This window comes from Alligator sinensis, unplaced genomic scaffold, assembly GCF_000455745.1.
Source record: "Alligator sinensis unplaced genomic scaffold, ASM45574v1 scaffold72_1, whole genome shotgun sequence".
Lineage (NCBI taxonomy): Eukaryota > Metazoa > Chordata > Crocodylia > Alligatoridae > Alligator > Alligator sinensis.
This window is the reverse complement of record NW_005842547.1, coordinates 800,876-828,470: the sequence shown is the minus strand read 5'-3', so window position 1 is coordinate 828,470 and position 27,595 is coordinate 800,876. Positions and strand designations below refer to the sequence as shown.

Sequence of the window (27,595 nt, the reverse complement as noted above, 5' to 3'; positions counted from 1 at the left end):
AGCAGACTGGGGCCACAAGAAGGCCTGTAGGCAGCCCCCCGACTCTTTTTTTTACCATCAAGATGTGGCACACGAGACAAGAGGGTGCCCTCGGGGTGGAGCTGGCACAGTTGCAAAGCCACCAGGGGCATCACCACCACCCCTTGGGACCTCAACCCATGACAGTAATGATATTGGAAACAAGATTATTGTGGCCATATCTTCTCTACAAAATATATTTTACTAATCCTTTGAATTGTCTATGTGAATGGGTTTTTTTTCTTACAAAACCTACAAAACATGATAATAAAACATTTGATATTTTTAAGTTACTTATCTTTCAATACACTTCAAGTAAATAAAAAGAGTTCTGATCACTTTTGTATAAGCAGCATACAGATGAAAGCAACAAGGTGCCAAAAAAGTCCAACTTGCATTGAAAATAATAAAAAAGGAAGGACCATCAGTATCTTGCCTATGCACTACACTGCCCATAGGGAAAGCTAATAAATAACAGAATGATTCCTTAGTTTTAACAGATTCTTCCAGACAAATATGTAAGGTTAAGTTTAAACCTTAGATTGAAAGAATGCCTACTAGATGTTTATACAGTATCATCTTCAGAATAATTAACTTATTATCCTTTTTTCTTCCAAGTGGATATTAAATAATTTTAAAGACTCTTGTTAAAGGTTTGATTTTATTTAATCAATTTATTCAAACTTACCTTTTTGGTTCTAGCAAATCATCAATTCCTTAATGATAATTCACTTTCATTCTAGCCTTGAAACTTCACCAGACAAGAAATTGTATGTTGATAGATTAGGTATCACAAAATGCATATATTATATTAATAAGACAATGAGATACATTTATTTAAATCTCTCAGGGTAGTTATATTCTCCATGAATACAGAGAGCCATCTCTCTCCATTTTTCAATGGTTAGACACATAATAGAAGTAAAATGTATGTTTAGGACATAAAACCTCATAAGTCACATATGGCTTTTCTGTTCAAATTACATATTTGGCATCAGAAAGTGCTATACAGTTAAATAAGTTATTTTCTTTTATGTTATTCTGAAGCAATGATATAGTAGGGATTAGATACATGCTCTAGGGCTTAGCTAGGAAATGTAATTAGGAACTCTATGAAATGATAAATGATGTAATTTTTAGATGTGACATTTAAAAACCTGTTACACAGAGGCGTTCCTCTAGAAATGGTACCTTTTGAATATCAAGGCAATGACAAAGTCAGGGTTTACTTTTATTCTCCAGTCACATTCCTTCCCAGGAGGATATGGCTGTGGGTAGTTAGGTGATAAAATAACACCCGCTGGGCCTGTCAGGTTCCCTCCACATGCAGCTGTCACAACACAGAAAGAAAAAGTAAGTGGTCACATGTTTGACTGAAAAATGAGGGAAGAACAGTTATGATAAAACAAATTGACTTTTATAATTTACTTTTTTAAATCAGCTGTTATATTTGTAGCTAATCTTTTCCCCCCCCCCTTTTGCAGTCTCACAAACAAATCCCATACACTTGAAACAACTGATCCCATTTTATACATTTATTTCACAGTTATCCAAAAGTCTGAAATTCCAACTGGTATGAGCCATGGATTCCCTTTCTTATTTAATTTCAGCTCCATTGCACTGAAAACATGTCCTATTTACCAGTGGCTCAGCAAGATTTTTCAGTACCTGGGGCAGAGGTAGGGGGAACAGAATCTTACCTTTCCCTGCTCTTTGTGCTTGGGTGGCAGCTGTTACACCTCTTGTAGCAGCATGGGCTTACACTTCTCTACCTGAAAGGTGGCTTCACCATATGCCCATGCAGCAACCCAGCTGGTATGGACTCCCTAGAGCTGATCTTGGTACACCATTCACTCCCTTCCCCCACAATCCCCAGATATGCTTTTGTGTGCCAGGATGCACAGAGAAGCCTGGTGTGGGAGTATTCTACTACTTTCACTCACTTTTCTCCCCAGCAGATGCACTACAGAGCATGGGGCTGCTAGTGCCCACCTCCCCATGGATGGACTGCTGCCCGTGATGGAGAAAGAGAGGGGGCCATACTGGCATCTGCCCTTAAGTTGGTGTCCAGGGATGCTGTCCCTTTGCCCTGTCCTAGTTATGCTACTTCTATTTACCAACCAACTTCTTTGTTAGAAGTGAAAAGACTTAAGAATAATCAAGTTTTAATTATGAAATTTTATTTTTGCCATATAAGAAATATAAAATATTTTGATTCAACTAACAAAGGTTTTACCCAATTTAGAGGCAATAACTTGGCATACATATTTAAGTCAAGTACCTAATTTATGTGCCCTATTTTAGCACCTCAATAAGAGGGCACATTTTCAGAAATGGTGGAAGCAACCTATAAGCTTGTTGAAATAATGCATAGGGTCAAACAGGTGTCTTCCTTTGATTAAAAACACAACAAACAAAATGGCACTTTTTTATAGATAATTACTCTAATCACAAATAATCAATGACTTTTGATGACTCAGCTGCGGTAACCATGACCATACTCAGGAAAGTTTTAAAGTATATATGCAGCAGAAAACATTAAATAAACATAAATAACTGATTGACAATGTTCAGTATCCTAATAAGGACAGCTATTAAATCTCAATCATCACAGTATAATAGAATAAGGACTTTATGAGAATTTTAAAAGTGACTTGTCATGGCTTTATAGAACCTCTGAGGATTCCTGTGTATATCACAATAAAGACTATTTTAAACTGCAAAGTCCTCTGAAGAACACTCTGAATACATGGAAAAATAAATGCGTGCTTTTCATTTCAATGCAATTACTCTCCTAGAAGATAAATTAAATTTTAAACTTTTTAAAGTACAAATTAAAACACATTTGTCAAAGTATTGGGTTTTATAAGAAGGTCACGGACACTCAGGAACATATGATCCTTATAATCCAGACTTCTACTAACCCTCTCTTTTCTTTATGATCTTTAATTTGGGTTGGATACACATCTTTGGAATTGCCATTTGATGGTCTTGGATGCAGCCACCAGATTTTCAAACTTGTCTGTATTCAGCACTGCATCTGGTATATGCTTCATCTGTGAAAGCAATCAGTCCCACCTATGATACTGTGAGAACCTCAAAACTAAGTGCCCTCAAAGCTACTTCAGTTCAGGTGATGGTTAACTCTGGGATGTGCTACCTGGTTTGTGTTAGGGTAACTTCAGTCTGTTCCATGAAGATAAAATGAGCAATCTGCGATCCTCCAGAATCCCAAGATGAACTGCTTCCAGCCCTACGCACCCAAAGCAGGGCTAGAGCCTAGATGCCTGCCCTGGCTTGCCAGCTCTCTAGTGGCAAGTCAGAGTTGTGCAGGAAAGAAATGGCATTAATAATTAAAATGCAACTGCTCACAGCAAGTTCTAACTTTAACAGCACTTACCATTCCACAGATTTAGTATGGTCTAAGGGAGCGGTGTCAAACAAATGGCCTGCAGGCCAGATCCACCATGTAGGTAGCTGGACCAGCCCCAGCCCTGCATGCTGCATGTGGTGCTTGGGTTGGAACCAATGTAGCATGAGCTGCAGGCAGCATAGGAAAGAGTAGAGGTAGAAGAGAAGGAGGGGCCATGCAGATTTTAGCCTAATTATTCAATGGTTAGGGCAGTTTCCCATGCAGCAGAAGACCCAAATTCTAGGTCCCACTTACCCAGAGAGGTTTGAATCCATATCTCCGGCTTCATAAAAAAGTGTTCTACCAACACATGCACAGAATGCTCTACATCCCTCCCCTTGAAGCTAGCTCACTCTGCATGTAATATTCATTGGATAAAATGGGAAATATTTTTTGCCTAAATGGTAGCAAGGGGCCAGGCTAGAACCTATAAGATTAAAGTCAAGATTCAGAAAAGTACTTAGACACCTAGGGCACGTCTACACGAGCACACATGTGCAGGGGCATGCACTTCCTATGGGACAAATAGCAGTAGTACAAGGTATGGGAGGCTGGAGCCAGCACCTGTGCTGGCTCCAGCCACCCTTACTTGGGATCCTGGGGGCCTCCCAGGGCAGCAGAGGTGCTGAGCTGTCCACTCGGAGCCTAACCAGCAGCCAGAGCCATGCTCTGGCCAGCCAGGCTCCAGTTTCTGTTGGTGCATGCTGCTGCTATGTGTGCCATGCCGCTTTTATTAGTGGTGGGTTTTTTTGACACTGGGATTTCCTGTTGTAAAAAAAAAAAAAAAAATCACTGCTGCTAATTAGCAGTGTGGTGCATAGGTGCCGTGTGTGGTTTACTGCACCTCAATTGGCTTTGAGGTGTTGTAAACCAAGTGTGTGCTTGTGGGGATGCTTTCCTAAAGTGCAACTGAGGCAGACATTAGGCACATAAGACCAAGTGAGCAATCGATGAAAAATCTGCCTAATCACTTAGGCACTTTGGAATCTGTAGGCACCTAAGTTTTTGGCAGTAAAATTAGTTAGGTGCCTAATGTTTGATATGACCAAAGGTGATGTCACATTAGGAGCTGATCATTTCAGCACTATATTATTCTTAATGCCATCTGAGATTTACTAACTGGATCTCCCCATACCTAGATCTCCTGAGGAACCCAAGCCAGCAGGCATACTTAACCCACACATAATGATGCTGACTTTAGCAAAAAGCACTGCATACAGGCTACTTTCACTCAAAAATGTGGTTAAAGTAGAGGTGGTGCTCACCTTTAAAGGACCAAGTTAGTGAGTACAGCAGTTATTCAAGAAATGGGAGATCTAAGTTTTTGGCCCTCTTCATCCTGAGGGGCTTCAAAAAACTTATCCCACATCTCTGAGGAGAGGGTCTTAATCAGCAGACTAAGGGCAAAACTGGGATGGGACTCATCCATTCTTCCAGTTCACACTGTGCCACTCTGGAGCCAATAATTCAACTTTCACTAGGCTGAGAATGACTTAAAAAGGGTAGACTCTAGCTTAACGATGAAGGCAATCTCTTAAAAGGTGTGAGACCTGAGTTGTGGGATTAAGAGACCGAGAATTACAGAAATTAATACTTCTGTAGGATCACAAACTGAAAACATATAAATGGTAATATGATCAGTAATTGACAAACCCTGACAACTCTAACAATTCATCTCAATACCTATGCACGTAGGAGGATCAGGTTGCCAAAAGAATCGGTTATTCAGCTGCACACAAGTAATTTTAGCCTGCCCTTGGAGCTGATATCCAGGGTCACATTGGAAGGTAGTGGTGTCCCCAGGTTCTCTGCTGTCTCCATATCTAGTACCATTCTGTGGAGTCCCAGGATCATTACACGTTGATGCTATTGATGCTGTAAACAAACCAAGAAATGAAAGGATTTAAGACATATGTACTGTATTGTCATAATCACACAGCACAGTCTATTTACAGGAATATCCAGACAGAAAATATTATTTACTAATTTATTAGCATGGAAATTAGAGTGGGGGGGTTGTTTTTTCTTCAGGAATTTGCCAACTAAGACACATCATTTTTACATTGTCTTCCTACCAGTTACCTTTGGTCAAAAATATGGCCTGCTAGGGAATAAACTCAAGCTCTTCATTTCCTGTCCAGCTAATCTATCAAAACACTAATGATTTATTTTTTTCATCTTGATGTTTCTTGAATCAACACACATTTCTTTACGCAATATGACAGCTTCTGTACTATAAGACAAATGTCATAAAGTAGATAACATGTTACACTCAGTATATCTCAGAGCACAGAAATGCTACACATACAGCAAATCAAACCAAACTTCCTCTGTGTGCAAGCCTGGGTTTCTCATTATAATGGTATCCCCTGAGGAGCCAGATTACACCATCTCATGTTAGGGTCAATATTTGAAGGAACAGTATAAAATATATAGGGAGAACATCCAGGTCAGCATCAAATGTACAGGTTTAACAACTCTTCTCTCACACTGGCATCATCACCACCACCACAACCAGAGTACCTAGGACAGGACAGTCCTTATTCTGTATGTACTTTCTGCTTCTTCTCCACCTTTTATGAATAATACATATTGAGAAGCTGGATACCTTCAAGTCAGCTGGCCCTGACAATCTTCACCCCAGGGTACTCAAGGAGCTGGCGAGCATCATAGCCCAGCCTCTAGCACGGATCTTTGAAAACTCTTGGCGCTCTGGTGTAGTACCCGAAGACTGGAAGAAGGCCAATGTGGTGCCTATCTTCAAGAAAGGGAGGAAAGTGGATCCGGCTAACTATAGGCCCATCAGCCTGACTTCTATCCTGGGGAAGATCTTAGAAGAGTTTATTAAAGAGGCCATCCTTAATGGACTGGCCGACACCAACATCTTAAGGGATAGCCAGCACGGGTTTGTTGCGGGTAGGTCTTGCTTGACCAATCTCATTTCCTTCTACGACCAGGTGACCTATCACCTGGACAAGGGAGAAGAGATTGATGTCATATATCTTGACTTCAAAAAAGCCTTCGATCTGGTGTCCCATGATCGCCTCTTGGAGAAACTGGCCAATTGTCGCCTTGGGTCCTCCACGATCCGCTGGCTGGAAAATTGGCTCCAGGGTCGGACCCAGAGGGTAGTAATCGATGGAAGTCACTCATCGTGGTGTCCTGTGACCAGTGGGGTCCCCCAAGGCTCTGTCCTTGGACCCATACTGTTCAACATCTTCATTAATGATGTGGACACTGGAGTCAGAAGCGGACTGGCCAAGTTCGCCGATGACACCAAACTTTGGGGCAAAGCATCCACACCAGAAGACAGGCAGGTTATCCAGGCTGACCTGGACAGGCTCAGCAAGTGGGCGGACGAGAATCTGATGGTGTTCAACGCCGATAAATGCAAGGTTCTCCACCTTGGGAAGAAAAACCCTCAGCATCCTTATAGGCTCAGCAGTGCTATGTTGGCTAGCACTATGGAAGAAAGAGACTTGGGGGTCATCTTTGACCACAAGATGAACATGAGCCTGCAATGCGATGCGGCGGCTAGTAAAGCGACCAAAATGCTGGCTTGCATCCATAGATGCTTCTCAAGCAAATCCCGGGACGTCATTCTCCCCCTGTACTCGGCCTTAGTGAGGCCGCAGCTGGAGTACTGTGTCCAGTTTTGGGCTCCACAATTCAAAAAGGATGTGGAGAAGCTTGAGAGAGTCCAGAGAAGAGCCACGTGCATGATCAGAGGTCAGGGAAGCAGACCCTACGATGACAGGCTGAGAGCCCTGGGGCTCTTTAGCCTGAAAAAGCGCAGGCTTAGGGGTGATCTGATGGCCACCTACAAGTTTATCAGGGGTGACCACCAGCATCTGGGGGAACGTTTGTTCACCAGAGCGCCCCAAGGGATGACGAAGTCGAATGGTCACAAACTACTTCAAGATCGTTTCAGGCTGGACATAAGGAAGATCTTCTTTACTGTCCGAGCCCCCAAGGTCTGGAACAGCCTGCCACCGGAGGTGGTTCAAGCGCCTTCATTGAACACCTTCAAGATGAAACTGGATGCTTATCTTGCTGGGATCCTATGACCCCAGCTGACTTCCTGCCCTTTGGGCGGGGGGCTGGACTCGATGATCTTCCGAGGTCCCTTCCAGCCCTGATGTGTATTAAATCTATGAAATCTATGAACAATGTGTCAAAACTGATTCACCATTTTTCTTACACTTTTTCTTCTCACTGCAAATGACATCTGTCTTGTTTTCTATAGCCATGTTTTGGCAAATTACCTGATCATTTTTTTAATGTCGCCTGGCACAGAATTTGAGGCTAGGGACAGACATTACATATAAACCAGGTTAAATGATCAGAAACTAGGGGTGTGCGAAATGGGCCATATTTGTTTCGGATTTGTTCTGAATCGGGGACAGCAATTTGATTTGTTGATTTGGACCACTGTCCCAATTCAATTTGGCCAAATCTGAATCTGAAGATTTGATGCTGATTCAGAGAATCAGCAATTCGGCCATAGACATAGCTTTAAATGTTTTTTCTACATACCTTGAGGTACCAGGCATAACTCATGAATGCTGCAATGCTGGGGCAGATGGAGTGTCCCACAGGAGCACAGGGGAGCCCCCTGCATGCTTGGCAGTGAATCTGGAAGTGGACTGGAAATAATTCTGGTCCACTTCCAGGTCCAGCGCTAAGTGTGCTGCCCCTTTCCCCCACCCCTGCACATCCCTGGCTCAGCTATCATCCACGGGGAGACCCCAGGTGTCCCCCCAGACCCAGGGGGCATGAGTCACCAAGCCAGGAATATGTGTCCGGGGGAGCCCAATGTGCTCCCCGGGGTACCTGGAAGTGAACTGTAAGTGCTTCTGGTCCACTTCTGGGTCTGCTGCCCAGTGTACTTGGGACCTCCCCCCCACCACTCCTGTGGGACACTCCATCTGCCCCAGCATCTCAGCATTCGTGAACTGCCTGGTACCTTGAGGTATGTAGAAAAAACATTTAAAGCTATGTCTATGTCTGAATTGTCGAATCTTTCTGAATCTCTCCAAATCAATTTGGAGTATTCTGATTTGATTTGGAGAGATTAAAGAGTCTCCTGATTCAATTCAGATTTGGAGATTTGGTCACTGAATCAGGCCAAATCTCCGCTGAATCAAATCAGTGATCGAAGCTTCGCACAACCCTATCAGAAACTGGTTTAAAACTGTAAGATAACTGACATTCAGTGCATATAAATCAGGTTCAAAATGGCCAAAACCAGTTTAAGATAAACCTGGTTCAATGTAGTATCAGACTTAACTGATTTGGGTCAGATTGGTTTATGCATTGTTTGTCTCAGACCCCTTTCTGGTTTAAGTTAAAGGAGACTCCCCCAGCATCCTGCCATGCTCTCTGGGCTGGGCTCTCTGCTCCAGCCCAGCCAGGATGGCTCTGCCCCTCTGCTCTCCAGATGGAGCAGAAATAGATAGGGGTGAGGGTTTAGCCAAGGAGGGATTTAATTCCCCGCTCCATATCCATTCGGCAGTTACCCAGACCAGGTCTGCCAGTTGCTCCCCCCTCCTGCGGCTCTAGCCAGCATAATGGCCCCTAAGGCAGAGGGGGGCAGAGAAGGGGGTCAGTCTCCCCTCCACCCCCACTGACATCCACATCTGCCCCCGCATCACTTCGAAGCTTGTTCCCTGTGGTGGAATAGGCCCCTGCTGTCCCCTTCACTGGACAATGGAGGGAGGAGGAATAAACCCATCCCTGCCCCTGAAGGGGCTCTATGGGCTGGCTGTGCCCCCATCAGACTACTGCAGTGGGAGGGGACAGGGCCCTTGGTGTGGCAGCATCCCATAATAGTCTGAGAGTGCATGGCCCTTCCTGGCAGGGGGCCCCACTGCGGGGCGGGCAGAGCTGTGGTGGACTGTGTGCAGCAGCACTGGGGCCCTAAGCTGTGGTGGACTGAGTATGGCAGCACCAGGGCCAGAGTGCCCCCCGCCCAGCACTGCCACCTTGCAACACTTTCCTTGCCCCCAGCACTTTCCTCGCCCTGCAGCGTGCAACCCCCCGCCATAAAAACAGGGCTTCTGTCCCATTCTGGTCACTTCCCCCTCACTGCTCCAGCAGCTGGCCAGCTGGGGGCATGACTGAATGCTGTGGTCTATGCAGATCTGGCCTGTGGAGGGGCTTTGTCTGGCCCCTGGTGGGTCCCTCAGTCCCACCAGGCCAAAGCGCCACGCATGCAGCTGGGGTGAGTCTGCTCCATGGTGGGACTCCCTTTCTTGGCAGCCTGGATACAGCAGCTCCTTTTCCTCTGCCAGTGTCCCCACTCCCCCAGTACAGGCGGGAACCAGCTCATGCAGTCTTGACCCTGTGCACCTCATGCCGGCTCTAGGCTTGCCTATCCAGGATGAGCAGCAGCGGTAGGGGAGAAACTGCTCCTCAACGCTGGGGAAAAAGCCCCTTCCTGTCCTGCTGCCGGTGCTTCCAAGTGCAGCTGCCTGGAGCCAGCACCAGGCTGCCCTGTGTCTCTGCCACATCACCACCATCTCTGGGCTCCCTGTTGGGCAGTGGTGCTAGCAGAGCAGACACAGGGCAGCCCAGTGCCAGCTTTGGGTGGCTGTAGCAGATGCTGGCAGTGGGAGGGAGAGGGGCCACTTTTAAATAATGCCATTTATTACCCAAATGTTTTATAAACAATATTTAGTATTAAGAACAGGTAAGGAGTCTTCCTATGGTCCAGTGCTGGGAGTTCAAGCCTTGCTCCAGATTTAGCTGAAAGCCAAAACCACTTGGCTGAGATGTAAATGTTAATGGCTGCAGCAGTCCCTCAATATGAGGATGACACTCTTCCAGTAAATGGAGCATGGCCATTCAACCTAGGATATAAAAAGCAGCTAGACATGATATTAACAATCTCCCTTGTGGGCTGTTTGCTTCCAAATCTGATATGCCATAACCATGCCAGTCTGATAGGCCACTTGCCTTGGCCAGACTTTTGAGCTATTTTTGACTCCAAGGTATAAATCTATAATTTTTTGTAGCTGAGAGTAACTGAAGTACATAACTGCTTATGTGCATGATTATCTTGATTTTAGAAATCCCATGTATCAATTTAAGTAAATTGTTGCAAACATTTCGATTTTTAAATTAAATTTTGTAAATTAAATTTTCAAACATTTAGTTTGCAGAGGTTTGTCAGTGTCTGTAGTTCCTTCACAGAGGGTTGGATTCTGCATTTCTTGCATATCCATCTCTACTGACAATATACATTTTGGTACATCTGTGATAAATCCCTACTTCTTTATCAGTATTCTTTTGCTCCAGTGCTACAATTCTATAGTTTTACAATGTAGCACAACTCTCTTAACTCTACCATCTCTTTGCCCTGACACTTTCCTGCATACAATCATCATAGCCTGTCTCTACATAGGTACAGTGACAAAGAGAACAGCAACACATTCTGAAAAGTATATATAGTTGCTTCATCCCTTATATATAGTACAATTAGATCCACCATATAAATCCAAGTTTCTAAAATCAGCAGCTCAATCCTACTTGATGGCTGTGGCCATCCTTATAAAAAATCTAGATTGTACAGAATCCAAAATTTACTTCAGAAGATTTCTAGCATTCCAGATGTAATAAACAATGTATTTTATTTTTCAATATGTGGAAGACATAAAGCAACAGCTCAGAGGTCTGACCTCCTTCAGTTCCACTAAAGAGCATGGCATATCAATGCTAAAATTTAACAGTAATAGCAGGTGTGTCTACACGTGTGCTTTAATGCATAGTAGACTATTGTACTGCACATTAAACTGTCACATAAAAAACCTGTGACATTATGCTAATGCACAGTAAAACAGTCTCCTGTGCATTAAGCATCACTAAAAAAGTGTGCAAATGCTCTACTGTGCACAGTCTAATGCACGTTAATTAAGTACCTCACATTGGAGGTACTAAATTTTAATGTGCATTAGAAAAGGCACATTAATGGTCGCAAAGATGCGCCCAGTGTAATGTCAACATTAATTACTTCTTTCCTGACCAATTTTGGCAGATGGAAAGAGATAAAAGACTACAGGGGATAGCAACTGAGAATTGATCCTGGGAATGAAATGAAGCAAGGGTGGAGATGCAGACACAAGACAGCAGAAATCAAAAAAGTAAGATAGAGAAGAATGGAAATCAAAGGGCAGAAGTACAGACAATACATCCTTGACAGACAGAACAGAATTCTAAATTTATACAATGAGGCACTAATGATTCCACTGACATGCTACATAATTAAAATGACATACCACACTGCTAGAACCAGCAACATGTCTAAAAACAATGAAAACTGTGTCAGTGCATCCAACGAACAATGAATATGCCATGGGTCAAATTAAAATTGCATTTGGCTGGCTCTACTGCAAGAGTGTTATATTCCTGAAGTAGATGCACATACTTTTAGTTAAGTAGTTTTGGGGAACTTTTTAAGAGAGCTTGAGAAAAAGCCTGATAATCTACTACTTTATTATACATTATCAAAGTGATCTCAATCAGAATTGATATGTTCAGTAGTTTGTTTGTTTTTTATCATTTTGATTAACAGAACTGGTTGGTATCTCTTTATATTTAAGAAGAAAAAGGAGGTGGATACAGCAGACTCTATATGGAATAATATCTTTTCTGGTACTCTTACAGAATAAACAATAAAAGGATGATACCTGGGAAGATTCTTTAATGCTCATATATAGCGAAGAGTACTCATCTATGAGTAGTCCAAAACAGGCAACAGAAATTCTCTATATAACGTATTTAGATAAAGCTAGATTAATTTACAATGGAAATAAAGTGAACTTTCTTATACCAACAGGTATTAATTCTTAAAATAACTTACCGAGGGGCAAAATTCATTATCTGTCTTGAAGACTTTCAATTTACATATGGAATCAGAACTCGTGGTAGAGGTCATATCTTTTATCAGGCCAACTAGATTTTTGAAAAAAAAAAATAACTGCAAGCTTTCAGGTACAAGCACCCTTCTTCAGGCATAGGGGAAAAGACTGTAAAGTTTTCCCAGGTAGGAATAAAAATTAATATTTCATAGGAGAGTTAAAGGTGTGGTAAAATCTCCTGTTTGGCACAGTTCATTTTATGCAGGTTTGGCTCAGAGAAAAGTTGGAGTAGTCTGTTTACCTCAACTTTGTGATTACTTTTGCCTCCAGACCAATACAGCTACACTCTGGATACCTTAAATATACACATATATACATATACACATACATATATATAACCTGAAGCATAAGTTATAAGGTTGATGCAGAGTCATAAGGCTGATGGAGTTATAAGATTGATGAAGCAGCTGAAGCATAAGTTATACGGTTGATGCAGAATTAAGATGCAAGTTCTGAGTTTCTATCCATCATGAAAGTGGTCAGAGGATAATGGCCCCTTCTTCCCTTAAAATCTTTTACTCTATAAATGCTTACAGAGTAAAGGGTTTAAGATAATAAGTACAAGTAGCAGAATTGGGCTCCAGTTCATATTACCCATGCACACACCAAAGATTGTTATCAAATTCAATGCAACACTACCATTAAAAAAATAAAAATAAATATGTCCCCTTTAGGCAGACTATGATAAGAATTCTATTTCATACAGTGGAAGACCAAAGTTCATTTTGTGACCAGCTGTAAGTTGTCTGACTAAACTGTAGGAGCAATTCCCTACTCCCTGGGTACATTTACATGCTCATTAATGCACCAATTATGGTGCATTAAGTTTAGTACCTGTAACAACAGGTACTAACTTAATGTGCCACCATCAGTGCTACTGCACATTAGCACAGATTAACTCTTTTTTTTTTTGTGATGCTTAATGCCCATTGGACTAACCTACTGCACATTAATGCATTAGCATGGGTTTTGCCAGCCATGGTAATGTGCAGTCGAATTAGTTCAATGGGCATTAAGCATCTCGTATAGATGTGTCCGCTGTGAGTATATAAATCCCATTAGGCTTTACATTCCCAGAGGATTAGGATCATCCCTTGGATATGTTTAGATGTCTCTCTATTATGTTCTCAGAGCGGGTAATAAAATTGGTCCTACACTTTGATTGGGTAATTCACAAGTTGCACTTTGATCTGCTCTACGTCCATAAGTTTTCCCCCACAGTAAGAAGAACACAGATGGAGACATAGGTTCACAGTGTAGAGTGACAGAACCATACCTGCAACTTTCTATTGTCTGACGATCTTCTGTACAACATACTTCAAAGAAAAATGCAAAGCCCAACACAAATATAATTCAATAAGCACAATGGTAAAATCACAACCACCATCACTCCTGACAAAGATGTGCCTATGAATAAATCCATCCTTTTCTTTGTTCAAAAAGTTTAAGCTTCTTGTCATTACTCTAAAGGCCCCATATAACTCTTCATCATACATGCCAACTAAGCTCACATTATATCAGTCTTTACTTCTCCAGAAATGCTAGCCTTGTATATATATTTTTCCTTTTCTCTTTTAAAGACATCTGCCTGCAGTTTCTTCCATTCTTGTCCTACCATGTTAAATACCTTTTACTGAGCTGATTCATAAATACCTCCAACTCTCTTACCTTTCAGATCTCAAAATTCACCTATGCCTATTAGACATAATCACACAAATAATGAACATGAAACAGTCATAGAGAGCAAGTAACATGTATTAAAGAATACTTTCAGATTATTTGAGACTCATTACTTACATGGTTACCCCATGTTATGCTCTTCATTTTATTACTTTACTCACTCATTCTCTAAAATTTAGATATTGCATTTTGAGGGGGCGAGAGTGTCTCGGTCTTCCTGCATTTTTTGAACAACAATTAGTAAAACCAGACCAGGATTTCTTAGTGTGATCTCTCTTACTGGATCCACTGATAGATAGGGATAGAGTTGAACAAGCCTTTGAATGCAAGATTCTTCTTCAGGCATGACTGACACCTGAAAAAGAATGTCTTCCTTTCAAAAGCTTGTCTAACTCTATCCCAGCTATTCAGTTGGTCAAATAAAATAAATCTTACCAAGAAACCATTTCCCCTTTCATAATTCTTGGACTATCAAGATTACAACACACTCTAAAACAACCATAAAATGAGACCCCAATTCTGACAGGTATTTGGGGTGATTCTACAATCCATATTAATTTGGATTAAAATGGAAGCAACCCATTTTATCACTTTGGGCACCTTTATACATGCTCTGGGGGGGCAGGGGTACTTTAATTAGAGTCACTCTTGAGCGGCTCTAATTAAAACACCCACAGCATCTCATGTTTTCAGAATCCTACACTTCAAAATAGTGTTTGATGAGCTTTAGTTAAAGGGCCTCTACCGCCATTTTAAAGTGCGGGGACCCTGAGTACAGGTGACACTGAAGCTGCTGGAGAGTGCTAATTAATTGAGCATGCTAATTAATCAAGTGTGCTTCCTGCTTTTTAAAAGATCCATAAAATATGAGACCATACATCTAAAATTGAAATCAGGGTATTTATTTGCATGTAAGAGAACAATGTGATTTCTACAGTGAATCCTTCTGACCTTAGTAATTTACTCATACTTGTCTTGTACTTTATGAAAGTGTTAATTGAAATTATTAGTAAAATTGATATCTGGCACCTATGCAGGTGAAGAGTTATGTTTTCTACTTGGGGAAATATAGTAGAGAAAAAATTAATGTAACATGTATTTGGATTTTGTTTGTAGCTGCAATTTAAGTAGGGAAATTGCATGGTGACAGAAGGTTTGACATGAAGTGAAGCTGGATATGGAAAGGAGACAATAGTTTAGGTTCAGAATAACTAAGACGTTGCTTCCTATTATTGTTTTAAGATCCAGCCACTTATTTCCTTTATTCTAGCTGTAACTTATGACAATTCAGGAAGCCAGTGGTTGAGCCATTGTTGCAGCTGCTGGAAATTTTGGAAGATTAATTGAGAAGAATCGGAGCTTTCTTGAGAAATAGACCTTGTTTTTATAGCACTATTAAAGTATCTACCACATTGTAAAAATACTTCACAGCATAGGAAAATTAAATCTATATTTTAACGTGTTTGATTATAATCTCCCTGTATTTTTACAATAAATTCAGAGGTTGGGCTAGCAATATTATTCTTTTGCAAAATCTTCAGGAAAAAATCCATAGTAATGGACTTCTGATGGTCAACTAAGGGACAAAAATGTACTACTACTACTATGAATAGTAAGAATAAAAATACTGATAGACCTGAGAAGTATTGAAAGTGGTGCCATTTATGTTTAGGAAAAAAAAGTCAATTTACAATTAAGAGGCAATCGTTGTTTTTAAAGTGACTGGGCTTTGGTGCTTTTCTATTAATTTGGATGTTTTCTTTCATGCTTGTATCTTCAAAATCAATTAATAGAATCATAAAAAATAGAACTAGGATGGCCTTGAGAGGTCATCAAAATCATCTGTTTGTACCAAGCCAGGATCAATATTACTTATTCTTGGCAAACATTTGTTTAACCTACTCCAGCAATGCAAATGCAACAAATTCTCTAGACAATCCATTCCAGGACAATTATCCCTATAGTTAGGTGGGTTTTTTTTAATTGAAACTCTCTTTTTGCATCACTACTTGTCCCAATGCCAGCTGACATAGAGAATAGTGTATAATCTTTCTCTTTTCATAACCTTCATATATTTGAAGACACTTATCATGTCCTTGCTTAGTTTTCTCTTTTCTAAACTATACCAACAACATTCTTTCAATTTTTCTTTATACATCATCTTTTCTAGACCTCAGCCAGTACATTACTGGCTCTCCTTTGGATTATCTTCACTTGGTTCAAATGTTTCTTGAAGCATGATACCCAAATCTAGTACTATACATGATGACCAAATCTACTACAGTACTATAGGTCTTTATCCTAAGGCCTTTTCAGTCCTGAGTGGGGTTGAAGAATTCTTTCATAATACATATTCCAATGTGCTATTTGCTTCTTTTAAAACAATATAACATTGTCAACTCATGCAGTTTGTGATGCACCATAATCCCATGTTTCACATAGCCACTGGTTCTCCATTTTTTTAATGAAGTTGATTGTTCAACCTAGCACAGTACTTCATACTTATTTTGATTTAAATTAATCCGGTTCATTACCGATCTGTTCTCCAATTTGTCAAGATAATTTTGTGTCTTAATTTTGTTCTCCAAAGTGATTACAAACCTCCCATCTTAGAATCATCTGCAAATATATTCTATATTTTACCATCAGTATCACTATATTCAATAGTATTGGGCCTGGACTGATTACTGTACAATCCTACTTGATATAGCCTTCCAGTTTGAGAGTGAACCAATGATAATTGTTTGAGTAGTTTTCCAGCATATTATAGTAGTTACATATTGACTGTTTTTTCTTAGCTTTCTTACAGGATGTGAGATAGTATCATGTCAATCACTTTCAACAAGAAAAACATATTAAAGATGAAGGGGGGGGGACCTTTTAAAAACAAAAACATACGTAAAGCTCCCAATTTAAAAATTCTAAAAATAATAATACCTTCTCTGTCACACAAAACCTTTATTTTTTGAGCTTGTTGTTTGTGTCAATACCAGCAAACATTTACATTTAATTAACAAGGTGTTCATTTCAGTTAGCATGAACCCAGGCTTTCTGGCATAGGCAAATAAGAAAAAGGACATTCCATATTTCAGCTGAAGCAAGTCTGATAGTAGTTGTGTAAATAACTGATGTTTAGTTTGTGAGCTGAACCCTTAAAACACCTCATGAGGTGTTGGTCTTGTAGCATAACAACCACAACAACAATCAGAATTATCAGTGATGATGATGATGCTTGGATGTGACTAAAATATTTCTAACCTGAAACAACACATTTAGATATTGGATTTCTTCAACCTTTTCTCTCATTCCCTGTTAAAAATTAAATACGGCATTTTTCAAAACAGAAGTATTGTTTGATGAAAAACTGAAGAAAAGAAAGAAAAGGAAAATGTCAAAATGAGAGACTGATTTTTGAGCTTCCTCTCCACAAAAGTATTCAAATTAAGCCCACTGTTTTCCTTGCCCTGGAGCAAATTATTGCCCAAATTGATCAGCACAAACAAATATTTGTTTCATTCTCACTGTGATGGGATCTGTGTAGAAAGAAAGATATTGGCAATACACTGTATTTTGTATCCTAACACACAACTCTAATTAAGATATGTACCTTGTTTTTGGAAGACAGACTTAAATGTTTTTTGTTTTGTTTTGTGTTTGGTTTTTTCCCCCCAGAGTTATGGCCCAAACTTTTTTTTTTTCTTCATGGAGAGTCTGTGTTGCAAAATGGCATCCAGCTTTTCTCTCAACCAGCATGCTGATAGCAGTTGTGAAAGGGTTAACAGTGGACTCTACCCCTCCTACTTGCTTGCTGAAATAGATAGATAGAAGCCATTTTGCAACACAGCATCTTCATGGTTGTGTTCCTGTGAAGAAAATGAGCCTTTCCCACTAAGACATGCACCTTGGTTGTGCAGGGCTGATATTCTGCAGAAAGGTGTATGTGTTCTGTGACTAAGTATGATAAACAATGAAAGACATGTATGTCATGCACACATTCTGATGATGAAAAAATGAACCAAGAAATGACATGCCTGGATTCATGTAGATGACAAATTGATCAAATGCCTTTGCACGTCTGAATTTAGTTTTATTATTATCTGGTCAATTTCTGTCATCCTTGCATCAAACATACATACCTTAAGGTTTGTACTTTTTCTGGCAGAACTGACAAGCTTATTTAAAAGGGATATAGGAGCAGCAACCAAGAGTCCAAGTTGCAACTCCTGTCATAGCTATCCAGGGCTGAGCACATAACTCCCCAAGCACTGCATTGAAAATTTACCTGACAGTTAGGCCATATTAGTGCAGTTTACTGAATGCATACTTGGCCACTGGGGAGGGAAAGCAGCTGCATGGTCATGACCCTAGCAAAGTAGTTTCCTACTTGATAGACAAGAAACATCTCTGAATGTGTGGATGACTTTAAAGGATGTCTACTAAAGAACAGTAAATTCATGAATTTGCTGACAAAAGTATAAATATAAACACAGACAGCTACAGTATATCATTACTTATCTTCCTCTTTCAAGAAGGCTTTGAATAATTCCTTCATTCCCTCCAAGTATTCTGCTGAATGTAATATTTCAATCCACAATGTTTACTCATCTACTTTTCACAATGTCAAGGATAGACCAATTACCAAGGACTGATGTCTATTAAAATTTATTTCAAAGTTAATATACATTACCAAGTACAAAATTCTAAGTTCTAAACAACCGTAAACATTCAAGAAGCATCAATATATTCTTTATGTGTTTTGTTCTTATATCCTATGAAGATAACCTGTATCTGGAAGCTAACAATAACATCCACAAATATGTTGTATCCTAATTAAACAAAACACCAGAGCTTTAAGCTGGGATGTGTCATCTAGTAAAGCTAACATTTAGACAGCCTGTCAACTTTTCAGCTTCTCTCTTAAGTTGTTTTAGCACTGAGGATTACCAAGAGTTTCTGCAACTGGATGAAAGTTATGAATCTACTAAGACTTTATTTGCTGATGTCTGACATATTATTCATGATGATATACATATTTTATATAGAGGTAAGCTAATGTAGACATTAAATACTGCCAATTTTCCTAACAATTATCCCTCATCTCAGGCCTTTTTTCATATTTAAGTCCATGCATTGGCCTTTATACTGTGTCTAATTTTACTTCTCTTGAAGGAGACAGCTATTTTATTGGTTTGTTTAGCCCACAAATAATCATTTTCCGCATGTCCACACATGCAGGCATGTGTGCTTGCAGCAGCTCAAATAGGAGTGGCACAAATTTGAGCCAGGGATTTTTGTCTCAGCGTACAAGCTAGGACATGCACTTTAGTGTGAGGCAAGTTGTGCCACTTGGGGCAAAATAACCCTGCCCAGCTCCTCCCGGATCTGCAGCCAAGGGGAGCTAGAGCCTGGGGCCAGCACGTGTACTGGCCCTAGCAGTATAAAAACCTGCCCTGGCTAGTAGCTCAGGAGCTTCTTGGGCCCAGCCAATTGGTATCTGGAGACACTAGCCCCTTGTGCCAGCTGGACTGCTGAAGCAACCCTAACTGAGAGTTTCCTGCACCCACAGTCTGGCAGTGGGGGCTGATGCCTGGCTATGACCTACTGCCACCTGCGACAGGATGTGGCCCAAGGCCACGCACCTGCGAGGCTGAGATGGTGACTGCACAGCCACAGCAGAGGCATCTGCACTTCTGGGCCAGGTGCCAATGGACTGTGGCTGCACAGTTGGCCTTTGTGTGACACTACTGCCGTGTGTGCTGTCATCCTGCCATCTGGGCAGCTATTGCCCAGAAGATGATGTTTTCAGTGTGGTGGCTGCTTTGAACTGTCAAAGCACATCCTCCTGGCCCTTAGGGCCATGAGGTCAGCCACCTTCAGCTGGGTTCTGGGTACCAGCCCTGAACAGGCTCTTCTGCCTGGGTCCTGGCACTTGTCTCACTTGCAGGAATCCTGGTGTTCCCTTTTTGAAATCTGCAAAATTTCTGATAAACAAATTCCTAATTCACTCTTTAAAATACCCGCAAACCCATGTTCTTTCACAATTAAAACAAAAGACCATGAGAGAGAGAGAGATTAGTTGGACAATGTTTTATTGATATATTTACAATGTTAAGGCAATTTGGAAGCCTACCGGCATCTCTATCGTCATAATAAAATAAATACTAAATATCTATATGTTTTGCTGTTTGCTTTTAGTTTTCTTATCAAAGAACCGTTAGAGCCCCCCCTGACCTAAGTAAATAGGATGTGGGAAAACCCCCCCCTGCAGCCACAGCTCTTGCCAGCAGGTCTCATCCTGTCTGGCAGCTGGGCATGACAGTTGCATGACTGGGGGGATGTGGGGTTTGTAGGAGGGGGTGGGAAGGGGTGTGGGTGGGTGTGGAGGGATATGGGGGGCATGGGGACTGTGATAAGTGTGTGGGGATTGCGGGGGAATGTAGGTGTGGGGGGACTGTGTGGGAGGGCTGCTCAGGAGGGGTGGGTTGCCTGCTCCCCCACAAGGCACAGCCCTCCCCACACAGCACATGGACTGTCTCCCCACCCCGGCAGGGCCACAGCCTCCCAACATGGTCCACATACCCCACAGCAGCCATTGGGGCACTCGGGGCCTCCTGGCACAATCCCCACACCCAGTGTTGGGGAGCGTGGGGTAGTGCAGCTCAGCCCCAGCTGCCTGGCACCTGGCCCTGCCTGTGCCGTATTGCATGGGCCCAGCCTGGCTCAGCTCAGCACGGCTCCATGCGCTTTCAGGCAACTCTGGGCTATTTGAATTGTCATCTGGGGTCCCATGCCACTCACGTGGACTGCCTGTTGTGCTGAGCTGGGTCATGCATGCACAGAAGTGGCCTGGCCTGATGGCACATGGGGCCTGTGCATGCAGGACCCAGCCCAGTGAGAAAGGCAGTCCCCACAAGTGGTGCAGGGCCCCAGGTCTCAGCCCAAGCAGCCCAGAACAGCCCAAAAGTGCACCACACTGCACCAAGCTGTGGGCCTGCACTATGTAGCACAGGCAGGGCTGGGTGCCAGATGCCCAGGGGCAAGCTGCACTGAGGCTGTGCCAGGAGGCCCTGAGCATCCTGATGGCCGCTGCTGCTGCTGTTGAGCTGTGGGCCCTGCAGGGGGGCTGGGGCTGTGAAGAAGGGCATGTGGGACCATCATGGGGTAGCTGGGGGACCCACCCCTTCCGAGCTGTCACCCCCACGGTCCCCTGCACTCTCATAGCCCCTAACCCACTCCAGACTTCCTTAACCCCTACTTACCTGAAACGGAGCCCAGGTTCAGATCACTGTAGCCTGCATCACTTCTTGCCCTGCATGGGCAGGCAGCATGCTGAAGCATCAGCTCAAGGGACAGGCATAGAGATGCTCTGGCCAGCTACCAGAGTGTCTCTGTGGAGCCTCCAGGCACAGTCCTGGATCGTGCCCTGCCCTGCCTTTTTTCTGGTTTTTTTTGTTGGTTTTTTTTTTTAGTTTTTGGCAGGAGGGAGGAGTTGATACCTGGATATAAATTTGAGCCTGTGCTGCAAACATTTTTTTTTGTTCCCAGCATGCCTCTTACCATGTGCAGGCTCAACTGGACACGTCCTATGGCTTCAAAAATAAAGTTCAGACCTGTATCAATATCATGTTTTCACTATGTTCGTGACATGTAGTACCTTTTATCACAAATACTTCCTTCTCTCTACTTTCAGAATTACAAAAAAATATATTCCAAGTCTTCAGGCTCCATGAGCAATACCAGAGGCTTTTTAGCAATTTATTGCACAAACAAAGCAGCTAAAATTCCTGTTTTGCATTCAATTTTAAAAGGAAAATTGCTTACAAAAAAAAGTTTTGGGAAAGAATGTGATGTTTTCAAGACCAAAGAAATGCACAAAATATTTGTAATGATTTCATCAAAAGTCCTTTAAAAGAAATTCCACAACAGTAAGAAAGGCAAGAAAGTAGTACTGGCTCTACACTTAGTAGTACACATGAAAAAAGTAAATTCAGTAGACGGACAAATATAATCAATTTTCTTCACATTGTCTAATAATTAAGAAAAGTAAGAACATGCAGGATTTTTTTCCTAAATTACATATAAATACATTCAAAATGAAATTATATGCTGATGAAATTATATGCTTATATGCTTCTAATCTTACTGACATGGTTACTTAGGGGCCTTTAGCTCTATTTTTGCAGTCAAACATACCTAACTTTTAAACACCTGGGCCCAACAATGGAATTAATGGCCCTCTTTAAGGTATATGACTTCCTTCTGCTCTCATACTCTTATTTTCTGCAAGCTCACAACTTAATCGGTCAGCAGTATTTTTCCCCATAAATTTGTTGTTGTTTTTTTTAATGTACTTTTGTTCTAAAATTTCTTGCTTGGCAATTTCATCATGGATCAGGCTTCTGCAATCATATCATTAATCTTGGAAATGAAGGTTTTGTAATGAAAATGGTGATATGACTTAAATATAGAAGTGCAAATAGAACTGTTATACAGCACTCACAGCCAATCTGACTTTCCAAAAGGACAATATACTAGGAGTTCAGCGAAGACACAATGTAGGGCCCTGCCACGTGTTCAAATTAAAGCTGGATAGAAACCAACTATAAAGTTGCTACACATTTTCAAAAACTAACTCTGTACCTGGTTGGCACTTTTTTTATAGATGGATGGACATTTTGTGCCATAGTAACCATATTGTATATTGGGCTGATCTAAATGTATTATGCCATTAACTAGTTAATTGTGTGATAATTACTTTGCATGTGTGGCTGATCTAAATTTATTCCACAATTAACCAGTTAATGTATAATATATGTAACATGTAGCAGGGGCCTCAGTCACCATAAGCATTTCCATGGTTAGTGAATCAGTCAGTAAGAAGAATCCTAAGAACCAGATGCAGAGACAGATGACATGTCCTGTGGCTCTTCAGTGTAACAAACATGTTCTATGCACAACTAGTGATGCTTTATGTCTTCATAGATGAAGGAAGGGAAGTTTTAGAATGGTCACAGCAACTGTGGCAGTAACTAAATTAATGGTTAAATCTGCTTTTTGGTTACATTTTGAGTATTGCAATTGATGAATCAGGCTGCAAAGATAAGAATTTGGCCAGAAACCTTTACTAATTCACAGTCATTGTTTCTGTACCGTTTATGATTGTTGTTCAGAGGCCGCACCCCACTGAAGTATGCTGGAAAGTCAGAAACACTTTCCTAAAAGAACGTATTTCTATAGGTTGTGTTAAGACCTCTGCTTTTCATTTTCTAGACTCAGTGCTCTGTCAGTTGTTCTGGCAACATAGTTAAAAATATTTTTTGTAGTTGCTAATTTCTTCAATTACACTACATATTCTAACAAAGAGTCTCTAATTGCCATTTCCTGGCAGAACACATTAACCTCTCTCCAGCAGGCAGTTTCATTTTTACTGGCAATGTTCCCAAAATGTCTGGAATATATGTGCAGAGTCATGGATGTTTCCATGCAAGGCAAGTGTCACACTTAACAGTAACACATTTGGTAGTCCTTTTATAGTCCTTGCCTCTCAAGGACTGTGTACAAGTTTGTACTTGTCACACAAGGTACCTAAAGCCTTCAGAGTCTTGCTCTGGGCTGGGAATTAAGAAATCATTTTTTCTAAAGACTAATGTTTCTATGCTGTTTACAGATCTTATTATGTCTGAAGGCTTCATGGCTGTATCCAGCCAGGTGGACAAGTGTCTAAAAATAAAGTATCTGAGAGATTGTACATGGGCACATTAGGATGAGCCAGCTTGGCATTCAGAGCCAAGTTCTGTGCTTAGGTCTTGGTCAACATCAGAACTGCTCACACTAGTGCAACATGCATGCTCAGACTAGCGGAAATCTCTCCAGACAAGGATTTTGACCTGGATGAGAACAGTAGAATAGCCTGGTCAGGCATGGAGTGGGATAAAAACTCCAAGCCTGGTCAGGCATGGAGTGGCTGCGCTTTCCCAGGCTGTGCTAGTGATATATACAAGTGTTCATTGGTTTACGTTAACCAATTTTATTTGGGGTTAACACATGCCAATCTAATTTTAGATGGGGTGCACCATTTTTAGAACAACCTAAGACCCTGTGAACATTTGCAAATCCAGCCATTTAGGTTACCCTAAACTCAGCTAAATGTAAGGCTTGTATGCACCCCCTGTCATCAATTACCACTTGAATCTTGTCTTGAACACTAAATATTTCAGTATTTTCTGTGTATACCAGTTCAAAGGTCAGAACACCATACCAGCCAGCATATTTAATCTGCAGCTACTTCCAGTAAAAGAAAGAAATAAAGAGACAAAATCAACTTGTTTTCTGGTTTGGTAGAATGGGCCATATGATTGAATTTCAGAAACAAAACAGATATACTGCAGATATTGATTTAGGCTGAGACACGAACATGGTTAATTAAGTATTATAATTGAAAGGAGGCTTGTGGCAAATGAGAGTGGATAGCCCCCAAAGCCACAGAGCCCAAGGAAAACACATGAGAATGTCACAGATGGAGTAGGCTTTAAGAGCCAGACACCTCAAACAATGTAAAAATAGATTTTCATTAAAACCCTTGTGGGAGTAGGACCTCATTTCAATTCTTCTCTTGAAGATCAACATTTGCTAAGCCAGCCAAAGAACATAAGGATGTATAGTTTAGTTTAAGATGCTTGTGCAGGCCTTTAAGTATTATCACATGAGAAGTCAATTTAAACAAACAAAAAGAGTTAGACCATTTGATAAGGAATATTAAAGCCATTAGGAAAATAAATTCAAATTTGCAAGTGATGTTACTTCGGTTATTCAGGAATACTATGTCAATTTTTATTATTAATATTATTCCTTGTATTTGTTTTAGTGACTGTCAGTCAAACCAAAAGGGTTTTACGCCGTATTACAAAAGAGCTCATAAAAACCTGATACCTTAGAGTCTGGAGTGCCTAAAAATACCTACTTAGACAATGTTATATTGCCATTTCCCCTAGCTACATCGTATGCCTTGGTTGGAAAGGTTTAGTTGACAACCCGGGTTTGTAATAGCTAGTTTAAATGTATTTAACCCCCAGAGTAAGGGTCAGTTTTGTATGCTGAACTCCATTTTCTGTCCTTTTATGCATGATTAAATGGTAATTAAGTTTTAATGAAAAGTGTTAGGCTGATTACAATTAACATAATCGCACTAGTCAGTTCATGTCCTCATGTTCTACATGCTGTGCTGAGCTGGCAAGACAAAGGACCTTTAATAGGGTCCAAGTGTCTTATGTGCTTCAGCCATTTACACAACTTTTATTTAAAGCATCTCTGCCTACAAACATAATGAACAGCAAAGCGCACCCAGGTGATAGGTTGTGTATAATATTGCCTAATATGTTATTTGAAAATTCTTGGATAATTCAAAACAACCTTCCAGACATTATCTTTCTGACACCTGTAAGAAACCATTCATCTCTGAGATTTCTAAAGGGGAGAAAGGAACTTCAAAAACATTTATTGATTGAATTTGGGAAAAACAATTTTAGGGGTTATATCGTCCAATATGTTGCATCACATTGCTTTGGTCCAGCAGAACATTTCAGCAAAAACTGAACCATGAAGACAGTAAAGCTATTCACATGCCTAAAATTCAGCAGAGTCCAACATGTTTCACTGGAGCAACAGGGCCACAATGCTCAGGACACTGCAGGACTGAGCACAAAAAGACTACCTTTGAATCTGGGGTGAAAGGAAGAATGAATTGAATACATTACGGTAAGCTAACATATATTAAATCATATTTTCTCATCCTTTGCACTTGCCACATTCATAAACCAAGAGCTTTATAAGTCATTTATTCTTGACTTTAGCTGAAACTTCCAGTTCTCTGCCACTAACTCCAATTAATTCCAGTGAGAGACACACTTCAATTGCCAGCATGATCACCAAATTGATCCAACAGAAAATTACACTAAGCCACAGAAATCATTTCTTGAATCCTAAAAGTTTAACCTGTCTTCTTAAAAATGACTGAAGGTCAACTGCTACTTTTGCAGAAAGGGGCATAGGTGAAACTTTATTTTTTCATTTATTGCTAAGCTAAAAAAGAATAATCCCACAGATATCTTAATATAGTATACCAGGGACTGGTGACCATGTTCAGGGCAGGAATAGCTCAGTTCTGATCTGACATGGGCTGAATGGCTTCAGCAGCACGTCAGTGACAGGGCTTTCCCTGCACCCTAACCAGAGCCATGAAGCTGGACGCTGTGTCTGTGCTATAACTACATAGGAACTGCCTTTTACTCATTTTACCCAGTATCCTGTGTCATACAGTGGCAGTGTCGATGCTGAAAGGGAAAATGAACTGGGCATGGCCAGGGCTTTTTTCACTGTTCCTCTCTCACTTGCAAACTCCAGCATTTAAGGTCTAAATTCTGATTCAGAGGCTGTACCCCTAACTCCCATTGATGCTATTGATGCACCTTTCCGCCAAGAATTTATCCAATCCCTTTTTGAAACTGGATAAACTGTCAGCTTCCACAACATCTGGTGACGAGTAATTCCACTCTAATTACTACAACTGGCTCCCACTGGTCCCCAATTCCTGGAAGAGAGCTGCACTAGAACTGGGGAGCTGGAAGCTGCTTCCACCCTGCTCTTGCTCCTTCACATTCACACCCTGCCCACACTTACAAGCCCAACCCCAGTGCAGCTCCCTACCATCTGGAAACTGCAGTCATACTTCAGCCTGGGGGAGGGAGAAGCAGAGTGGTGGGGGCTGGGGGGTGGGGAGGAGGAGGGAGAAGTGGCAGCAGCACAGGTAGAGCTGACAGCTCCCTGACCCTGGTGCAGCTCTTCGCTGCTCAGCTGAATGTGGGCTTGAGCACAGGCAAAGCCCTATTTTGTACACAAGCCATGTGTTGCCACCCCTTGTCATATACTATCAAGTATGTTTACCTTTCCTAAAACTTTCCTCCATTAAAACAAGAAAGTTAAGTTAACATTTGCAACCAAATTGGAAAATGTCAAATTTTCTATCATTAACCACACAGGAAAAAATGCTCTAAGCACTCATTCAGAGTCTATTATCTATAACAGGAAAGTCCTCTTTACCTATAATCCATTCCAACTCTTAAGGCATGTCTATACAGGACATTAGAAAGTTACCAAATGAACTGAAGCGGTGAAATGGAAGTGCATTGGGTAAGTTCTTCATGATGATGTTCTAAGTATACTAGGGCCACTTTATTTCTGAATGAGAAGATCCATATTCTTGGATGGGCTGAATGGGTATTCAATAACGTATTTTAAATTATGCACCCCTAGAATTTAAAATTATGTACCTATTCTTTATTCATGCAGCACTTTAAGCCAAGTGAATGTAGACTGGGACTGGTATGTGCAGCAATATGCTGGTGCTGGGAAGTGTGTGGGGAAACCAGGGTAAGTCATTCAGCAAAGGGGAAGAAACAAACAGGATTAGGAGGGCTAACAGATCTGTGAAGAGGTGGGAGCTGATGGGTACAGAGAGAGTTTGTTGGAAGATGGGGAAACTAGTAGATGTGTGCGTGGTGGTGGTGGGGGG

At 41.2% G+C, this 27,595-nt stretch overlaps 1 protein-coding gene across 1 annotated transcript in view; it reads right to left on the bottom strand.

Annotated features, from left to right (window-relative positions):
- Positions 1-27,595, bottom strand: part of LOC102386534 (CUB and sushi domain-containing protein 1) — a 796,348-nt gene that overhangs the window by 230,983 nt on the left and 537,770 nt on the right. The window contains exons 23-24 of the mRNA XM_006032113.1: positions 5,114-5,305; positions 1,210-1,348 (exon numbers count right to left, since the gene is read on the bottom strand). Of these exons, the coding sequence (XP_006032175.1) occupies positions 1,210-1,348; positions 5,114-5,305 (331 nt within the window). The remainder of the gene's footprint in view (positions 1-1,209; positions 1,349-5,113; positions 5,306-27,595) is intronic.